The following is an 18,733-nucleotide window of genomic DNA, read 5'->3' as shown; positions in this document are numbered from 1 at the left end:
AAACTCTTACCTGGCACCTAACATTATAAAAAGTGGGGTTTTGCTATTCTTTGCTTGTCTTGTAAAGACAGGATTTTTTCCCTGACTATGAGGATAAAGAGTTTGCAGGGAAGAACTTTCCTGGAAGACTGTTCATGCAGGCACTGCCCAGCTGCTGATACCTGAGGTCAGGCTGGATTTTTCTGTCCCTCAGACAGCAAGGCTGTTATTTGGGATTAAAAATCCAGTTTCTCTGGGGGTATTGGTGGGCTTACTCAAAATACAGCTGGGGGAAAAAAAAGGGAGGAGTTTTCACACTGAATTTATTAAGCTGGCTGTGCAAGGTGTCCTGAATGTGCTGCAGTCTGGTTGCCTGCAAAAACCTCTCTGAGCATATCAGGCTGGGGAAGTGGGATGAAGGATTGTTGTGAGGCTGCTGGATCCCCAAAATCAGTGTGACACTGGTGATTACACTAATCACTATTATTCCACGTCTGCCTCTAGCCTCCAAATGAAGCCTTCAATCTGTATTTTAATGACTGTGTTCTCTCTGCCTTCCAACTGTGAGTCCAGGGAAAATAAGGATGCTCAGGTGGACAGGAGGCCTGATTTAGCTCCCAGCTATGTTGCTGTCATGGTGTTTGATGTCAGGCAAGTCACTTTTTCCTTGTTTCATCCTTCTGTCTATCCTCTCCAAACTACCTGTGGTTAGTAAGGATGTAGTCATTCTCCTGTTTATAGCTAGAGGGACAAATTAATTCATCTCAGCCTTAAGGGCCATAATTAGCAGCCAGGTTCTACCAGTCTAGTCCCATCTTGCCCTGTGTTGTATGGTGTATAGCTGGGCCCTTCAGTAAATAGAATATGAATAACAGGAGGAAGTGTTTCAGTAGCAGGTATGTTTGGTAAGTCCCAAGGAACTGGGGACTTGTGTTCAAGGAATTGTGTCTTGATTTTTGCCTCATCATGCATTTTGTGAATGTGTAATTTGAAGTTTTAACTTTGCAATTTTTTAATTTAAGTGCTTATTCATGTTTCACACTAGGCTTTTCTGCCTATGGATCTTGTTTTTTGTATTAAGTTCTTTTGCAAGGGGGGATCTTTGAGAGCTTTTTCAGTGAAACAAAAAAGTTTGCCTTGATTCTGCAGTAAATTCCTGCTGCTCTTGGGAAGAGGGATTTATAATGCTCCTGTGCTACATTTCAGCATGGAAAGGGAGGTCAGGGAGAAACTACCAGAAATCCATTTCTTCTTTAACATGGAAATGTATAGGTGATACTCTTGCGTGGAGAGCAGCAGTCCTTGCATAAGCACTGGATACATTAACATTTCTAACTAGTAAATTTATGGATAATCTCTTCTTTTGGAGGATTTATTTAGATTTGAGAGCATTAGCCTCTGGGAAAATTAAACCTCTTTTAAATCCACTTTGTTCAGAGACTAGACTGAGGAACTGCTGGTAAGCTCTGCCATCTTCCTCCTGCTTTTCTGTGGGCTTGATTGGAATTGCAGTGCAGGGACACAGCTGGTCCAGAGGCATCAGGGCTTTGGTTTTAGAAGCTTTATCCAGTTGTTGCAAAATGGATTTAGAGCCTGTTTGCTGTTCCTGTAAGGGCCATGTACAGCTTTAAGCACTGTCAAAACCAGGAGAGCCCCTAAAACAACCAGCCCCAGAGGTAAGAAAGATGACATGTTCATGGGAGCTGAAATGTCTGGATAAAGCTGGTTTTCCGCATAATGCCACAGTTTTGGGGGGTTGGTGGTGGCTGAAATGTCAGTGCTGGGTGCTGCTGTGCCTGCCCAGGCGTTTCAGGTGGCTGATTCATGGCTCTGTGTATTTAATCATAGTTTCTATAGCAGTGAAATCTTTAACGAGCGGGTGGAGTTTGCTCTTAGTGCACTGCAGGTTCTCATCAATGTCTTGGCCAATTCATTCCTGTGTTCTTGCTGAGCAGAGTCATTTCATAGGGGATAATATTGAAAGCTATTCTGTGTTTCTGGTGCATGTAATGAGTATGAAACAGCTCTTTCATTTTAATAGTATTACTATTTTTAGTACTATGTCATGAGCATTGCTTTGTCCTGTCATGTGTGGCTGCACTGCTGAGTAAATGTGGACTAGGATTCCTTATGCTGATGTGAATGTTTATCTTATTACCTTTTGATTATCATTTAAGATAATTGAACCTGTGATTGTAGACTTGGGTCTTCCCGTATTCTCCACAAACACTTCCCTCAGGGTTTGGTATTATTTGTTGGCTCATAATACAACTGTGGTTTAGTCCTGTTGTACTGAAAGCTCAAATTCTTCAATTCTTTCCTATTTCCAAGGTGATTTTGCTGCAGGAAGAAGTTTTCATTCTTAATGCCAGCAGCAGAGGGTTTGATTTGCATCCTCAAGATAACGTGAGGGACAGTGGTTTTGTGTGGGGATTGAGAGCCACATGTTGCCTTGCTCTGGTGTCCTATAAAATATGTTATGTTCTTGAGCTTGGAGCAGAATGTTGGTCCTGGAGAAGGGCAGTGGCTGTTGGTTCCCTCAGTGGGATGAGAGTCCTTTGGGATGGCTGACAGTGCTGCTGATGAGTTTGGCTTCAACAAAACCTCATCTGAAGCTGGTGTTGAGGTTACTTTTGGGGAAGCATGACAGTTTGTTTGCCTGCATTGATCATATGTTCTTCATCCTTGCCCTCTTTTGAACGTGAACACTTTAAAAGCAAATAAAGCTTCCTCATCCAAAATTCTGGTTCTGATGTGACGTGTCACTTGCTTGTGACGACTGTTTCAGGTGAAGCAGGAATCTGTTGGGAATGGATTTGGATCTCCATTAAACAGGAGGGGAATGGCCATTGCCAAGAGTCTGTTGGAGATGCTGGCTGAACACCGTTGTGTTTAACTCCCTGTGAGTGGGGGTCAGCAGCAGCAGGCTGACTTTTGCCATGTGAATCATGTGTGGGGTTAACCTGCTGTTCAAAACGCAGCTCTAAAGCACTGGGGAATGCATTCCCAGCTGGAAATGGTAGGGTGGTGGAAGCCAGTACTGCTCAGCCCTGTGGGTGCTATTCCTGTCTCCTCCTTCAGTGAATAGCTCCTCTTTTATTGTGGGTGTCCCTTGGAGCTGGAAATCAGAGAAGCTTTGCCTATTAGGCAGACTGTGTGTAGGTAAAGTGGAGGTCCTGGTTTATTTGCCATTTCTGTTAGAGTGGAAGGCAGGAACACTTTGTTCCCTGCTTTTGATTGTAGCAGCTTGGAGTGCAAGATCTTCCCAGCTTGATTTTGTGAAGCCTTCTCACGGTGGCAGGCTTGATCCTGGAATTTAGTGTCCCTACAAGCTCTGTCTTCAAAAGGAATTCTTTCTTGGGAGGCTGTTTGTGCTGGCTGATAGAAACCTGGCTGAGCAACCTGTAATCACTGTCTGGGTTTGCAGTAGCCATTGCAGAGTGGAATGTTTGCTGCCTTTCAGCAGAGTGCTTGTCAAATAGTCTCATTTAGTGCACCCAGATTTTTTTAACAGATGGGACAGATTTCTGTGAGCCTGGGCAACCACTACAATTGTTTTGCAAGGTGAAATTTCTGTTTTGATGGGCAGGAGAATTAATAACACTGTGTGACTCATACCAGTGATGAGTCTGGTTTTGGCTCAGAATTGGATTTTTTTTTTTAAAGGATATTAGCATTTGTCTTCAAAGAAAGCTAAGTTGAAAGGCAAAAGATGACAGCAGCAGTTCCTGAGCTGTTCTGATAGGATGAATGAATCTTGTGGGTGGAGATCTCTGTACACTTGAGGGGACTGGGAGAATTAGTCTTGGGGAAGGTGGTCACTGCTCAGAAACTTCCCCTTGAGCTTGGCGTGCCAAGAGGGAGAGAGTGGCACCAGGGCAGTGCAGTGTGGATAGGAGGGCTGTTCCAGGGGCACAGAGCTGTGGGACACCAGATCTGACTTAGTTCTGCAATGGTTAACCAGAGCAGGAATCTGTCCTGTGGACAGCCAGTTCCTCGTGGAAGCATTCTGCAGATGGTCAGACTTGCTGAACAGCACAGGAGCCACAAGCAGGGGAGCAGGGAAGGAGATGTCAGTGTCTTGTGCTCCTGGAGCTCAGCGTGCACTGCAGGAAGGGCCTCTTGTGCTGACTTTGTCTCGGCAAAGGCAGCAGTATCTGAGTATTCAGCAGGCTCTGGTGGCCAGGCCTCCACTTGCCTAGAGCAGCCCTGTTCCTGCTGCGAATCCAAGGCTACCCTAAATGCCACCACACTTGAGGGATCACAGGGCAGGTCCAGCAGGAGTGAGCATGGCAGAATTCAGGCTCCATTTTAGTGTTTTATTGCCTGCTCTTGGGGCTATCACTTCCGTTGTAAAGGGGTTATTTCCTTCCTGCAGCATCACCGTGGGTGGAAGTAGGGTGTGCAAGAAAGTGAAAATCTCTGGTGATGACTGAGCTGTTACATGTTAAATTTAGCAATCTGGGGACGTGTGGGGCAGGTGGAGGGATGTGGTCCCCAGGAGCCAGAGAGCGCCTGTGTATTTTAGCAGATTGCAATTTAATTGGGCTAGGAGTGAGTCTGAGCTGTTTTTGTGGCTGGAGGATTGCTGGTTTATGTTGTGATCCCTTAACAAAACAGCTCTGGTGGAGGCAGCCTCTGCCGTCGGGCTTTGTGTCTCAGCAGCACAAAGGCTGTGCTGGCAGCAGAGCGGGTGTCTGTGTGCCTGGTGTGTCCATCTGTGCTGGCTGAGAGGAAGCTGGAATTTGGGAATGCTTTTAACTGTGTGGGGGGAGCAGGTGGCTTTTCATCACAATGAATTGTTTATTCCGGTGTAGATTGGGGCTGGGTTTTGTTGCCGAAAGTGGGAGGGATGAGGGGCATTAAACATGGAACTGGTTAAACTGGAATTCCTGGGTAGTGCTTGCCCTTGTGTTGAGCTGATTATAGATCAGCGAGGTGCTGCTTATTTCAGAACCTAGGGCTGACAAATCCTGGTGCTTTGGGATCAGTTGGTGCTCTAGGTTTTTGCTTCTAGGTGTATTGGAGGAGTTTTGTAGCAGAGAATTCAAATCTTGGAAATACGAGTAAGCAATCTTGGTTTGTCACAGATGCTCTGAGATTATGTAGGACATGTGCTAGTGGGCTGGTGATCGGCATGGAGAGACAAGGGTGGCACCTTCCTTGCCCTGGTGTTGGCAATGGCAGCAGGGACACAGGAGCGAGCAGGAGCTCTGATTGGTGTCAGATTTTTCAAGCCTGTTTGGTGCTGGGGAGCCTGACTCGATGTCTCCCAAGCCCATCATAGCCCTTGGCTGTGAGGGCAGACACCTCAGCCCTGCGTGGGGCTGCAACTGTGCAAGCATCCCAAAGTGCTGGAGCTGCCCAGCAGGTCCTGTGTGTTCACTCCCTTCCCTTATTCTCCAGCCACTGGTTGTGGCCCATGTGACAAACAAATTGAGGAACAGAACTGGATTCAAAGCAGCTGCTTCTGCACCAGGCTGGTTTTGGCTGGGCTCAGCTGCTCCATGAGATCTCTGGTGCCAGTGGAGAGGAGGGGAGGCAGAGCCTGTGGAGCCATAGCTTTCACTGCCTGCTGCATGGGGATATTTTGGGGTTCCAGTGCAGGTGCTCTGGCTGCCATCCCCTCACCTGGTGCCTGCTCTGCAATTGCTCCCTTGAGGAAATTTTCAGGTTGAGCTGTTTTGCCAGTTTAGTTAATTCCCTTTCCAGAAACCTTGTTTAGAGCTTACCTGGAGTACTACTGATGTAGGTGGAGGGAGTGAGGGTACATTTTTAACTGTTCCTGGTTCTGGCACCTATCAAAAGGTCCTGTTTGCTCAGCAAACTAGTAGTTCTTGGCTGTTTGACAACTGTGCTGGGGAATGGGGTCACAAAATGAACCTGCTCTGATGTCCAAGGGCACAGCAGCTGAATACAACAGAAAGCCCGAGTCTGGTATACAAAAGAAGTCACCAGAAGGTGTAAGCTTACAGTTCAAGCTGCTTATTTTTAAAGGAATTTTTTGTCACTGGATTTTAATTCTATTCTGAAGCTGTTCACAGGCTCTGTCATAATGGATTCCTCTTACATAACTTTGGTTGGTGTTTGTAATTCTTGACAGCTCTTAGTTTTTGATTCAAGGTGATCTGACAAACCACTCAGGTGTGCTGGTTCCTGTACAGGGAAGGGCTGGGAGCTACTGGATGTACCAGGAGTGCTCCTAAGGCATGTCTTGTGGAGGATCCTCTGCTTGTGAACCAGGGGCTCCTCGTGCTAGGTATGCAGAGCCAGGTCCAGCAACCTTCCTGTTAGTACAGCCCATCCCAAGGCATTTCCTCAGCTCCTGTGCCTTGAGAACGTTTGAGACATTGATGTTTTCTCTAATTTTGAAGTCCTCTGCTCCTTGGTGTTATGATTATTCCCTTGATTTAATCTGCACAGTTGGAGAAGAGCAGTTTTTCCTGGTTGCCTTCCTGGCCCAGGTCAGCTAGCCTGCCTGCAGGGCAGGAGGAGAGATTACTGCTGTAGTTGGGTGTTTTTTTAACCATTGTTACTGTGGAAGGTCCTTTTGTGGCTGGAAAGAAGCCCTGATAGTTTTGTTGAGCTCTTAATGCAGCTAAATGTGTTGGCTGGAAAATGTAATTTCTGATGGAAAGCTAGAGTGTCGATGAGAGAACAGAGCTGGAACATTCCTGCTCCTAGGGGAGTTCCAGGAGATTGCTTACTTTAAGATTATGCCACTTAAGATTTAATGAAAGATTATTTGGAGGAGTATATCAGATCAAAACCTAAAAGATGAGTGACCGTGTGCTGAGCAATGTGGTCTGGTGGAATGTTCCTGCCTATGGCAGGAAGGTTGGAATTCGATGATCTTTAAAGACCCTTCCAACCCCAGCCATTCCACAATTCTGTGTCCCTGTCTGAAAGCATTTGGAAGAGCAGGAGGAAAGGCACAACTTCCATCTGAGATTAAAATCAACTTGCAGCCCAGTAGGTCAGATGGCTGCACTAAGCACCATCCCCAGGCAATCAGTGTTGCTGCTTCATAAACTTTGTGCACAGCCATGAGAACTGCAGAAGGCTTTTTTAAAAAAAAAAAAAAAAAATGTTCTCATTCAGAAGCTTTATGAGCTTATTTTCACAATGGGATGCCTTGCTGCCTGCACTTATGTTGTAAAGGCTTTGCCAGATCAGTAGTGGGAATTAATTTCTCTGTTGTCCTAGTTAAAGCCTGGGCACCTTTTTATTAAAGCTTTGGGAGAAAATAATTGCCTGAGGAGGACTTCTTGAAGGAAATTTGATATCTTAATCAGAAGTAATTAGAAATTAGGCTAGTAAGTCTGTGAAAGAAAAAAATAAGGCTACAACTGAATTTCAGACTACCTGAACTGTGACATTTAATGCTGCTATAGATTCAGTGATGCAATTCCAGAGTGTTGATCCAGAAAGCCTTAATTTCAAATAGCTGAGCTGTTCCCAGTTAAAAAGTTTTGACTCTATAAGTTGATAATGACACCTACACAGCACAGATTTCCTGTATCTCATTTTTTCAAGTGGCGATGTTGCATTGCCTTTGAGTGTGGAATTTGCTTGGAGATGCCTGGTTTGTGTGCTGGAAGGTGCACAGGGAAGGCATGGAGTTTAATCTGATTGCACAAACCCTGTGGGCTGTTTATCCCAGGAAGCAGTTGGGCATCCAGGGTGCTTTGAGAAAGACCCTTATGGCAGGATTGCAAATCCAGCTCTGATGCTGCAGGATTTTTGGGAGTTCAGGTGAGTTTTCTAACAGATTTATTTTAGTGCTTTGACTGTGGTTAAGCTCATTCACTTCTTAAACAGAGGCGAAAAGAAACACTTTTCAAATGGGCTCTGCAGTGGCTGAGACTCAAAGTGGCCTCGTTTGGGGGAGGAAATGGTGGTTGCAAATGAAATTGTCTATCGAGTCATAATTGCAGGGGCATGACCACAAAACTGTACAAATACTCAGCTGCTTAGTTTTTATTCAAAGTTTGATGAAAATGGAAACCACAAAATGAAGGCAGAGGTGTTTTACATTTTACCCCAGAAGCCAGAGGTAAATAAGTAACCCTGTGATTTTGTGTGGCGTGTTACAGAACTGACATAGATTATTTTAGCTCAGGTAATATGTGCAACCCACAGTCCTCAGCTGCTCTCCGTAGCAGTGGGTCTAGGATGAGAGGTTTGCTTGGATACATCCAGACAAGCTCATTTGGATCCTTTGTGGCCGACAGGCACCAGCAGAGGACTGACATCATGTTTGCTTAGCATTTTTCAGGTATAAACCATAGAATCCTGGGATGATCTGGGTTGGAAGGGACCTTAAAACTCATCCAGTTCCAACCCCTGCCATGGGCACGAACAACTTTCACTACCCCAGGTTGCTCCAAGCCACATCCAACCTTGAACACTTCCAGGGATGGGGCAGCCACATGAATTGAAATTCCCTGTGAGGTGTGGTACAAGAATGAGCTGTTGCATGAACAGGTATTTGCAGACCACAAAGGAATTTTAATGTCTGACAAGCCCTATTGTCCTGAAATCAGTTGTACAGTAAGACACAAGGGAAATGTGCCAGTTCCAGAGCTGAAAACAGTGAGGTGCTGCTGGGCTGGGATTTCACAGGGGCTGCAAGCTGATCTCAGTTGCTTTCAGAAGGGAGCCCTTCTACAGCTCTGTGTCTAACATGGTTTTTTTTGGTGGTTTTTTTTTTTTTAATTTTTTTTTTCCTCTTTAAAAAAACCTGGAATTCATTTCCTTGTGGCAATACAACAAGCTGGAAAGGATGTGGATGAGGAAACCCTTCTACTGGTGACCACCATTCTGGGTTGGTTAAGGCACTCAAGCTTTGTTTTGGGTTTGAATATTAGATGCTAGGGGGCATCTAGTGTTTAACATGTTGTGCATTTTTTATGACCTTTGCAAGGGAAAAAAAAAAAGGCATCTCAAGACTTCCTGTTCTTAACATTCATAGGTCTGAGGAATAGGGACCACACTCTTGGTTGTTTTCCTTTTACCCTTACATAACCTTCTCTGAATTGTACTCAAGGCATTTCTCCATCTCCTGTGTGCTTTCAGTTAGTGCACCAATTAATTTATATAGGCCTTGTGATTGGGCTGTGGTCTGGGTTTGCAGAGGCCCAGCTGGTGTTTTTGTAACTAACTGGCAATGCCCCAGTGGCTTCAGCAGAGATGAAGTTCATCCTAATACAGATTTGAGTAGTCAAGAATTCAGTTTGTCATCGTCTACATTTTGGAAGGAGGGAGAAACAGAAAATGCAGCTTAGATTTTGGGCAGTTCAGCTCTGCACTTCAGATATTCATTGTTTTTTGCTTTGCTGAAGCAGGTGCTGGTGGAATTGGTTCCTTTTCTGAAATCCCACTGTGCAAAAAACATGTGCAGTCCTGGATAACTGGGATGCTCTACAGAAACTACTTTATGAAGGCATCAGTTCCCTTTATTTTCTCCTTTCTTTGCTGTGCCCAAACTTTTCTAGGTAACAGCAAGCTATAGGAATTGCATTCTTCAGTACAATAATCTGTTCATGCATTTTGAGGGCTCGTATGTATCAATAGATTAAGTGGTGTGCGTTGGTCTTGTGGGTGTCCAGAACTTCTTTAAATGTCCTGGGTTTCATTATATCAAGCAGCTGATCACAGGATAGCTGTGCCTTGTTACTTCCCTTTGGATCCTCCTACTCCTGTGTCAGCTTCCACAGTAATAAGAGCATCTGTTCTCTGCATGAATGGGCCATTCTGCTTTAATTTTACCCTCTGCTTTTGTCAACAAGGTACTTTTGGTCTAAGACAAGCCCTTCAGCTGCTTCAAGGACAATGAAGAGGGAAGCTGCTCTATTCATTCTGCAGTTTTTTTCTGCACGTGTCTGCACCTCCAGAGTGGTAGATCAGCTGTCAACAGGTCTGGAGGTGAATTAGAGGTGTTTCCCATACTGAGAGCTAAATAGAAACAGCATTTGTCACTGGGGGCTGGTGCAGAAGCTGTGCTGTGTTCGTGTGCCATACTTCCCTATAGGCTGCTGTCATTTTCTTCAAGGTTTGGTGAATATGGCTCCTTCAGTGAACTGAAACACCTGGGAGAGGCTGGAGTGGCTTTTTTGGACTTTGTATGGTCTGATTCAAATAGAGGTATGGAAGAACTTGCTGTGTTTGGTTTGTGAGAAGAATAAAGTGTCCATGTCCTACTGTGGAGGCCTACATAAGGTGACAGTTTCTAAGAAATAGAGTAATGCAAGTTTTAATTTGCATTTGAATTGCTTTACAAAAGAAGTTAATCCCATCTTGAAGACAGGGGAAATTGAGGCATAGATAAACAAAGGGCCTTGTCCAGTGTCCAGCCTGTTCACTGTCCCTGGAGGTGCAAGGAACAACAGGGCTGTGGCACTCAGTGCTCTGGTCTGGTGGGCAAGGTGGTGGTTGCTCACAGGTTGGACTCAGTGATCCTGGAGATCTTTTCCAACCTCAGAGATTGTTTGCTAGTCATTAGCAGAGCAGTAGTGACGTGGGGTCTGGAGTCCCACTCCAGTGTTCTGCACAGCATGGCTGTGAGGATTTTTTAAAAGCCGCTCACCCTCCCTGTGGCACAGCCCTGGGGGATGCAGCTCTCTTCCCTTTCCAGTTCCTCTCTGGTAACCTTATATTACTGTGCCACCCACAGGCAGCTACTGAGCTGCTGGAAAACATTTGCTGTTTGCATGGGGAGCCACTTATCAAATGTTAAATCTGTGACAAAAAGCCACCGGTGTCGTTGACTGTAATGTGAACTGAACTGAGGTTTTCAATCCTGGTTATTCCAATTTTCTACTTAAATTGCACATAGAGTTGTTATACTATTGTCTGATTTTTCCACTTCTTCCACAAAACCCATTCCTTGTTGCTAACCAGCTGCTGTGTTCCTGCTCAGAGCCATTGCTTCCCAACAAGAGCAAAAATGCTTGTAGTGTTGGGATCCTTGGAAAGAGAGGTAAAGTGCTGGGCTGTTAATTAGTGGGGCACCCTGGTAATTGACATGCTGCCAGATTAGGCCACAGAACAACTGGGTTTAATCTGTGTGGTTTTATTAAGGACGAATATTCTGATTTCCCTCCAACTGACCCCACCACTGCTGAGTGTGTGATTAGTGCAGAACAAACTGGGTCAGCTGAGGCTGCTCAGAGTATTTTGAAACCAGCACTTGTAGTTCTTGCAATTTGCAGAAACCAGCAAATGATGTTCAAACCATATAACTGAGGGACATGAGCAAACCAAAACTTTTAGGTGGAGCTGGTTTGTTTTTAGACAGAGCCTGAAAAACATATGAGCTTTTGGCATCCAGTGACTTGAAAAGGGGCTTGTGCATCTCTTCCCCTTTGTACAGCTCTGTCCATCAAGAGGTTAATTATACCTTTGCACCTTGTCTTGTAATCTGTACTAGGGCATTTGGCATGGTTGGTCTATTTAGGCTTTTTAAGAATTTCCCTTGTAATACTCCAGTTGTGCACCCAGGCTGTAATCTGTCCCTTGGGAGACCAGGTCGGTGATGTTGAGGTATTCTGCTTTGTAGAAGAGAATTTTAATATTGTTTACCATGCTCTTAATCTCACTGTTGGCAGATAAAATGAGTTTCTTTAGCCTTCCCCCTGAGGACCTGGTGGAGCTTCATGGCTAACAGACCCATGGCATTAGGTGGAGTTATCTCAGCTTTGCAAAAATCCGCTCATCTGCCTTCCTGGAAGGAGTAATTATTGGTGAGAGAATAAAATGTTGATTTTATTTTTTAAATTGCATTTATAAAAAGGAACGGGCAGCCAGATCCCCGGGCTAGTTGGGGAGGGTTTGTAAGTCTGGCCCTTGAGGAATACTTGCAGCTGGGGAGAGTTCTGATGGAATCAACTGCTTGAGTAGAGTTTGGCAAATCAGGGAGGAAGACTCAGGATGTTCTCTGTGTGATGAAGAGGAGGCTGCTCTGTGCCTGGCTTCCATCTCCCAGTTGGCCTTATTCCTGGTGTCTGCTTTTTCTTGCTATGATGGTGAGCTGTTGTGGGCAGCATCAGCCCTTTGCTGGGCTCTTGTCATCTGCCCCAGTGGGAGCCTTCTGCAGTAATGTCATTTTTTAAGTAGTGTAAAGCAAAGGACTGAAGTGGCATAATGAGTGATAATCTAATATTTGTTTATTGGCTGTTACTAGTACCATATTAGGTCAAAATGAATAATCATCTGGGAGTTGTCAGGTGAGCTTGTTTAATTTCATGGGTCATGGTCTATATTAATGCAGGACCATGTTCCTCAAGCTATGGGTGTGTGTTAACCCTTCCCTTTCCCTGCAACTGGTGGATATAGTTCCAAACCTTTATAAGAGCATCCTTTCTCTCCCCCACATGCTTTTTTTTCCAAGGCAGCCTTGGGTTTTGTGTCTCCTTACAGTAAAAGCCCTGTAGTAGCTGCCCAGCTGCTGTCATGTCCCTCTCTGGAATGGTGATTTAGAGCTGAGCCAGCATGGAAACTGCCTTTCCATGCCTAAGGCAAGCCTGTTGGCAGCCACTGTGGAGAAGTAATGTGCCACTTCTGCTTGGAAGAGTTGTCAGTTTTCTTGTTTAGTTGGGAAAAACAACCAACACTGGCTTAGGTTTTAGCTGGACTTTTGGAAATGTGCTGTTGTCTTTTGAAGGAAGCTGTTTATGTTACTGGAGGAGATGAGCAGTGAGGACAGAGGGGTCCAGCTAATGAGTTTCATTCTGAAGTAAGCTGAATGCATAATGTTTCAGAGGTCTGGGTAAGGAATGAAAATGAAAGTGAGGAAAGGGGGACGCTGTAAATGGGTGTTCAGTAAAGCTCATGGATGTGGATTGCCCAAGGCTGGAACAAACAGCAGCACCTTGGTGTGCTGGTTTGACCTGGGGCTGTCGAGGTTCTGTCCTTCCCTCTGGACATGCTTGCTCTGCATCTGGGCCAGCTTTGACTGCTCCCAGAGCAGCTTCATCCGTGCTGGTGCAAGGAACGGGTGGGAGGGCAGGGGAGGAGGTCCAGGGTCTGGAATTGGGTCGGGCTGTGTTGATGTGGGAGGATGTGGCAGAGCTGGGAAAGACAAAATTCCCTGTGCAGCAGGGAGTGTGTTAAGACTGAAGAAATAAGGTTGAAAACGCTCCAAACAGTTTTCTATTGTGTGTGGCTTAGCTGCCTAGCTGGAAAAAAGCCATCACCTTATTGCTGGGAGTTCAGAGCTGGGTCAATGGAACAGGAATATATTCTTAGAGTGGTACAAAGAGCTGGGGAAAAAGCTGTAAAATGTTTGAAGTCTGGAGGCAGACAAAGAGCAAGATTCTGCTGCTGTGGTGGCCAGAGAAGCGAGGGGCAGGGAGTGTCCTGAGCACTGGAAGCTGCTGAGCTGTGCTGGTACCAGGGCTCTGGAAACACAGGAATTCCACACAGCTGTCAGGAAATGCGGGAACACTCCTGACATGAATATTCATAGGAGCTGTGGCATGTCATGCTAGAGGAAATGAAAAATCCAAGTTTTCTCAGAAGTAAGTATCTGGGAAACCTGTGACAGGGGATAAAAGTAAATTTCTGTTCTGTGGACTGGGTTATCTCAAATATTATTCCAGAATGCAGCTTTCCAATTAGCTGGTCTTGGTTAACGCTGGCAGCAGGATCTGCACTGCTCAATCCATTTCTTTGGTGAGAATTCCTGTTCCTCAGTGCAGGCAGAGCTGTGCTCCTGCTTTGGCAGCCTGTGGCAGTGCTGCAGGAGTGTGGACTTTGCTCCTTCTTCCTCTACCCTGGCATCACTTTTTTGCTTGCAGTGTGCCTTTTATGCTTGTTCTGTTAGTAACCAGATATTGTGGATTTAGTGTTCTGCTCAGGGAGATCCTCCCAGCACAGACTGAGGTGCTTCCAGCTGTGCCATCAGGCAGTGACAGATGTCCCTGGTGTGCACAGTGAGTGTCCAGCAGTGATAGGCTTCCAGGATTAGTACTCCAGGCACAAATGTGCCCCTTGTAGTGCAGAGCTCAGCACAGCCTGTGCAGGAATGCCCTTGAAAGGCAAATTTAACCCAGCTCCCCAGTGGCTTTGGGGGAATGGGAGCACTGCTGTCATTTGTGCTGAGATTCAAGGAAGCTTTGAGGTGTTGGTTTCAGTTTCTCTTCTGCTCTCCTTTCCCAGAAGGGCTTGCTTGAAAAGCAGGCAGGGATGGTGGCTCTTCTGCCTTCAGTGTGGGAGCATTTCCTGGCAGGAAAATGGACCAGGTGAGGGCTGTGCTCCTAGGGAGCAAGGGACAGGACAAGAGGAAACAGCCTCAAGTTGTGCCAGGGAGTTTTAGGATGGATATCAGGGAAATTTTCTACACCAAAAAGGTTGTCAAGCTGTGGCACAGGCTGCTCAGGGCAATGTTGGAGTCACCATTCCTGGAAGGGTTCAAAAACATGTGGATGTGGCACTTGGGGACAAGGGTTAGTGGTTGTCTTGGTAGTGCTGGATTAATGGTTGGACTCAGTCATCTTTTCCAGCTTAAATGATTCTGTAATTCATTCATTCCAGTTCTTGCACATGGTGCCCTTGATGCAGCACCAAACCATACATCCAAATGCATGTGAAAGCTGTATTTTAAGAGTTAATGGATTTAGGCTGTAGCAATTCTGAGGGTGTTTCCTAAGCAACTTGTGGCTGTCTGCCTCTGAAATCAAAACCTCCTGATGTTCTTGATCCACTCACTTGCTGCCCAGAATACTTGCTGTACAGATACTTCTCTTTTCTAAGCTGTTTAAAGCTGTGGGCCCCAATTATGTTTTGAGGGTTTAATGTCTCTGTTGAGGTGTTCCCCCCATTCCAAGCACATGAATGCAATGGAATTTGAGCTGCATCAGAAAGAAGTAGCCTGGAGCATGGTGGTCTGATCCAAAGGAGCATTTTCTCCCACACAGCTGAGCCTCACTGAAAAGCCCCACTGGCAGAGCTTCCATGGATGGTGTGTTGTGGTTGTCCCTGCAGCCCTGGGATGCTCCAGTGCTCTTGAACAAGCTGAGCACACACTGCACAATCAGCAAGTTGTCACATGAAGATGACCAGCTGATCTGATGTTAAACTAAAGCCACCAAACTATGCTTTGCTGCTGGAGCAAAGGTGATGAGTTGGCCTGGGCTTCATGGGGAAAAGGTTAGGCTGAAGTGGGCTAGAGATAAAGGCTGGCTTTGACTCCTCAGCACTGCAATAACCTTATTTTGTAGTTCTTCCCCAGTCACCCCATGCTGTTCCTTCTGACATGTCCAGTTGAGGTTGTCTAAGTTTGACCTGCAAGATTTTGAGGACAGAATCTCCCTTTTTCTAAAATACTGAACCTGGTTTTACTGCACTGTGGAATCTGTCAAATCAAGACACATGATTTCCCCAAACTTAGTTCCCCTGGCACCTCATTTCAGAACTTTCTCCAGAGAAAAACTGGCTTTTCTACTAAAATCCTAGTTCCTTTTTTGTAATCTTTTTTTCCCCCCCACAGTATGTTCAAAAGTGCCTTGATGCTGTGTGACATCTGAAATACTTCCTGTGCACGTGCTGTGCTGCCTTTGCTAGATAAGCTGCAGGCTGTTCCCTTTTACAGCAGGCACATCACTTCCTGAAGAGGCAGATGTGGAATGTTTTCCCTGGGAATAAATATTGCTGCTTTGTAATTATGGCACCTTAATTTTGTTTCTCTTTTCTTTCCATCATGTCACGTGTGTGATTGGAAGCTTCTGATGTCTTCAAGAGGGGTGACAATGTCACACTCCTCTAGTTTGGGGCAGGGTTTCTGCTCTAGGTTTCCTCCACACTGGTTTTGTGTAAGCTGAGCAGAGCTGATAGAGAAATAAAACTAAATCTGAGCTTTGTTCACACTTGGAATTTTAATTGGTGTGTTGACTTTGTTTCCTGTTTTTTCAGGAATTTCTCCAGACACTAGTGTACAAGAGAAATGGAAGAGAATGCTGGTGAGTAGAGTCTTGGATATCTTGCCACAGATTTTGGTCCTGACATGTTCTCTTTGGTTAAGCAGCATAAAGAACCTGATTACTTTAAACTTGGTGTCTTCATTTCAAGTGTAGAAGGAGATTAGAAAATAATGTAGTTTTGCAGATATATCAGCTCTACTTGTACTATCGTGCGGACCAGATCTGACTGAAGCTCTGTACATATGGAAGATCTTTTTTGGAATGTCCCATTTATGAAACCTGGAATGCTGGTCTCTTGGCTATCCCAAGTTCTTGAAAACAAGTAGCATCCCCTTTCTTAATAAGGAAGAGGCCAGAAGCAATGAGCTGGTTTGAACAAGGCACGTGGCAAGGCATAAAGCAGGATCAGCTCCTGGTTGTTCCTGTTTTTCTATATTTATTCCTTTAGGCTGCTCTGTGTTGCAGAAGGTACAGGATTTTTTTGAATTAATTTTTTAAAATTAAAATTTAAATCTCATGCTTTAGGCAGTGTGTGGTGCTTGCCCCGAAGCAAGAAAATTCATTGCTGGTAGGTTTAACTGATGCAAAGATATGGTTGTAATTAAAAGTCACAGATTTTTGCTTAAAGATTGCCTTGAAGAGGTCTTCCATCTGTTTGCCTAAAATGGCTACAAGAAATTAGTTAAATGCCCATTTTTTTTCCCTGCCATTGACATGAGATTTCCATGAAGGCTTTTGCCTGGTGGGAAGCCAGTATCCATGCAGCATATTGACCTCACATCTTCTGCACTGTGATACTGCAGTTGGTGATTCCAACTGGTAAATAATATTTCTAGGTTGTCCTATGCAGTCAGGTGTTGCCATCCTGAAAACTTTGGGAATGGTTGCACTTGTCAGCAGGGCAGTGTGCTTGCTGAGGCAGGGGAAGGCCAGCTCTTGGCTTCATACAGAGCTGCTGCGTTGGAGCCCAGTGGCCTGGCTGGATCTTGGTTGGGTCTTGCAAGCCAAGAGCTCCTGCATCAAAGTATAATGTGCTTGTAGTCCTGATGCAAGAACTGCTGTGCCCCCTCTTTGTCAGGCTGTAAGGTGCACATTTAGTCTGTGGTGATTGCTTTCCCTCCTGATCTGCTGGTGGCAAACATCATCCCAGTGATGACTTGTGGGGGAGGCAGAAGGTGGAGTGAGTGTGGCACTGGCAGCTGGGGCTGGAGCAGTGCCTGTGGGGGTGGCAGCTCCTGGGCAGCCCTGGGACACAGCAGAGCACGGCCATTTTCAGTCTCTAGGGCTTGAATTGCTGCAATGGCTTTGAGCAATGTCAAGGCCAGGTTGGATGAGGCTCTGAGCAGCCTGGCCTAGTGGAAGGTGTCCCTGCCCACAGCAGGGCTGGAACAAGACACTCAAAGTCCCTCTCATCCCCAACCATTCCGTGATCCGTGAGTTCTCCTTATTCACCAGGACTCAGCCTATGCAAGGGCTGCCACCAGCCACCTCTGTCCACCTCACAAAGCTTTGTGTCCCTTTTTATGTGAATTTGAACCCCATTTTTGGCTAGATCAGTGAGACAGAGCTGGAGTCTTTTGAGGTCTCTGACAGTCCCTGTTTTGATGAGTGCTGGTGGCCTGGGATGTGAAAAGCTGTATGTTCTTGCATTTTGCCAACAGAAGTTAAGTTACTTCCCTTTCCCTCTGAGCAACTTCTGCAGTGCCATTTTAGGATGGAGTATCTGTGCTGGATCTTTGTGAGCACAGACACCCCTCATGGCTGGTCGTGAAGCTTTACGTGTTACCTCCTTGGTGCCAGGAGCCAAGAACCTGTGTTAAAGACAGAATAAACAGATGGATCTTTTATTATCATTTCCTTACAATTCCTTTGCTTTTATGGATGTTCATTCTCCAAGTGCTGCTAAGCTCAGGACTACTGGGTTGATGCTGGAGATGAGGTAAGATGGAGCTGAGCTGAAGGCCAAGTCTGTGCCCTTTGTTCCCTTCAAGCCTGGTGCTTTGGATGCATTGCTGTTCTTCCCTGGCTGGACATTAACTGTGCTCACAGTGCTGCATGACTGGTGCTTGTTTGAGCTGGTGTGCTTGGAATGGCCACTGGGAATGCACAGGGAAGTGTAAATCCTTTTGAGCTGTCAGGCTTCACCAGCCATGGGTGGGTGGGGGAGCCTTCCTTGGCTGACTGCCCTGGCTAATTAAAAATTAAATTTGCTGTTGTCTTCAGATTTTAATTCATGCTCATCCCTGAGGACGAGTGGAAGCCAGGTCTCCAGGCAGCTGCAGTGAAGTTTCAGAGCTGTCCATACATGGTATTCTAGAACAGGTATGCAGCTTAAAATTTGCTCACAACCCTGCCTTGAGTTAAGTATAGAGAAGAATATACAGAAACTTCTGGCAAACTTTGGGACATGGCCCTGAGTAAGTCAAGTAGGTCAAGTTCCCACATATGGCCTTAAATTGAAGGTGAGTGAGTTTGGATTGAATATTAAGGAGAAATTCTTCCCTGTGAGGGTGGTGAGTGACTGGAATGAATTTCCCAGAGAAACTGTGGCTGCCCCATCCCTGGAAGTATTTCAGGCCAATTTGGACAGGGCTTGGAGCAACCTGGTCTATGGAAGATGTCCCTGCCCATGGCGTGGGGTAGAATTGGATGAGCTTTGAGGTCCCTTCCAACCCACACCATTCTGGGGTTCTATGATTTTGCATCAGTTCATTGCAGTAAATTTGGGGGGGTGTGTGTCATAGCCAGGGCAGCCTCACATGTCTTTGTTTGTCACTAATGGTGGACTTAAAACTGAATTCCTTCCCTGTGGGCTGTGCCTGTGTCACTGGCAT

At 45.7% G+C, this 18,733-nt stretch overlaps 1 protein-coding gene across 2 annotated transcripts in view; it reads left to right on the top strand.

Annotated features, from left to right (window-relative positions):
* The window catches only part of SESN2 (sestrin 2), a 32,744-nt gene extending 14,523 nt beyond the window's left edge, over positions 1-18,221 (top strand). The window contains exons 9-11 of one of the 2 annotated variants that reach the window (XM_062514464.1): positions 15,892-15,938; positions 17,797-17,838; positions 18,123-18,209. In XM_062514464.1, coding sequence (XP_062370448.1) covers positions 15,892-15,938; positions 17,797-17,838; positions 18,123-18,129 — 96 coding nt within the window. In that variant the 3' untranslated portion in view covers positions 18,130-18,209. Of the gene's footprint in view, positions 1-15,891; positions 15,939-17,796; positions 17,839-18,122 lie in introns of both variants that reach the window. The other variant, XM_062514467.1, reaches the window with a different exon arrangement.
* The last annotated feature ends 512 nt before the right edge of the window (positions 18,222-18,733 follow it).

This window comes from Cinclus cinclus, unplaced genomic scaffold (genome assembly GCF_963662255.1).
Source record: "Cinclus cinclus unplaced genomic scaffold, bCinCin1.1 SCAFFOLD_248, whole genome shotgun sequence".
Taxonomy (NCBI): Eukaryota; Metazoa; Chordata; class Aves; order Passeriformes; family Cinclidae; genus Cinclus; species Cinclus cinclus.
Note: the sequence above shows the minus strand (reverse complement) of the source record. Positions and strands in the feature narration are given on the sequence as shown.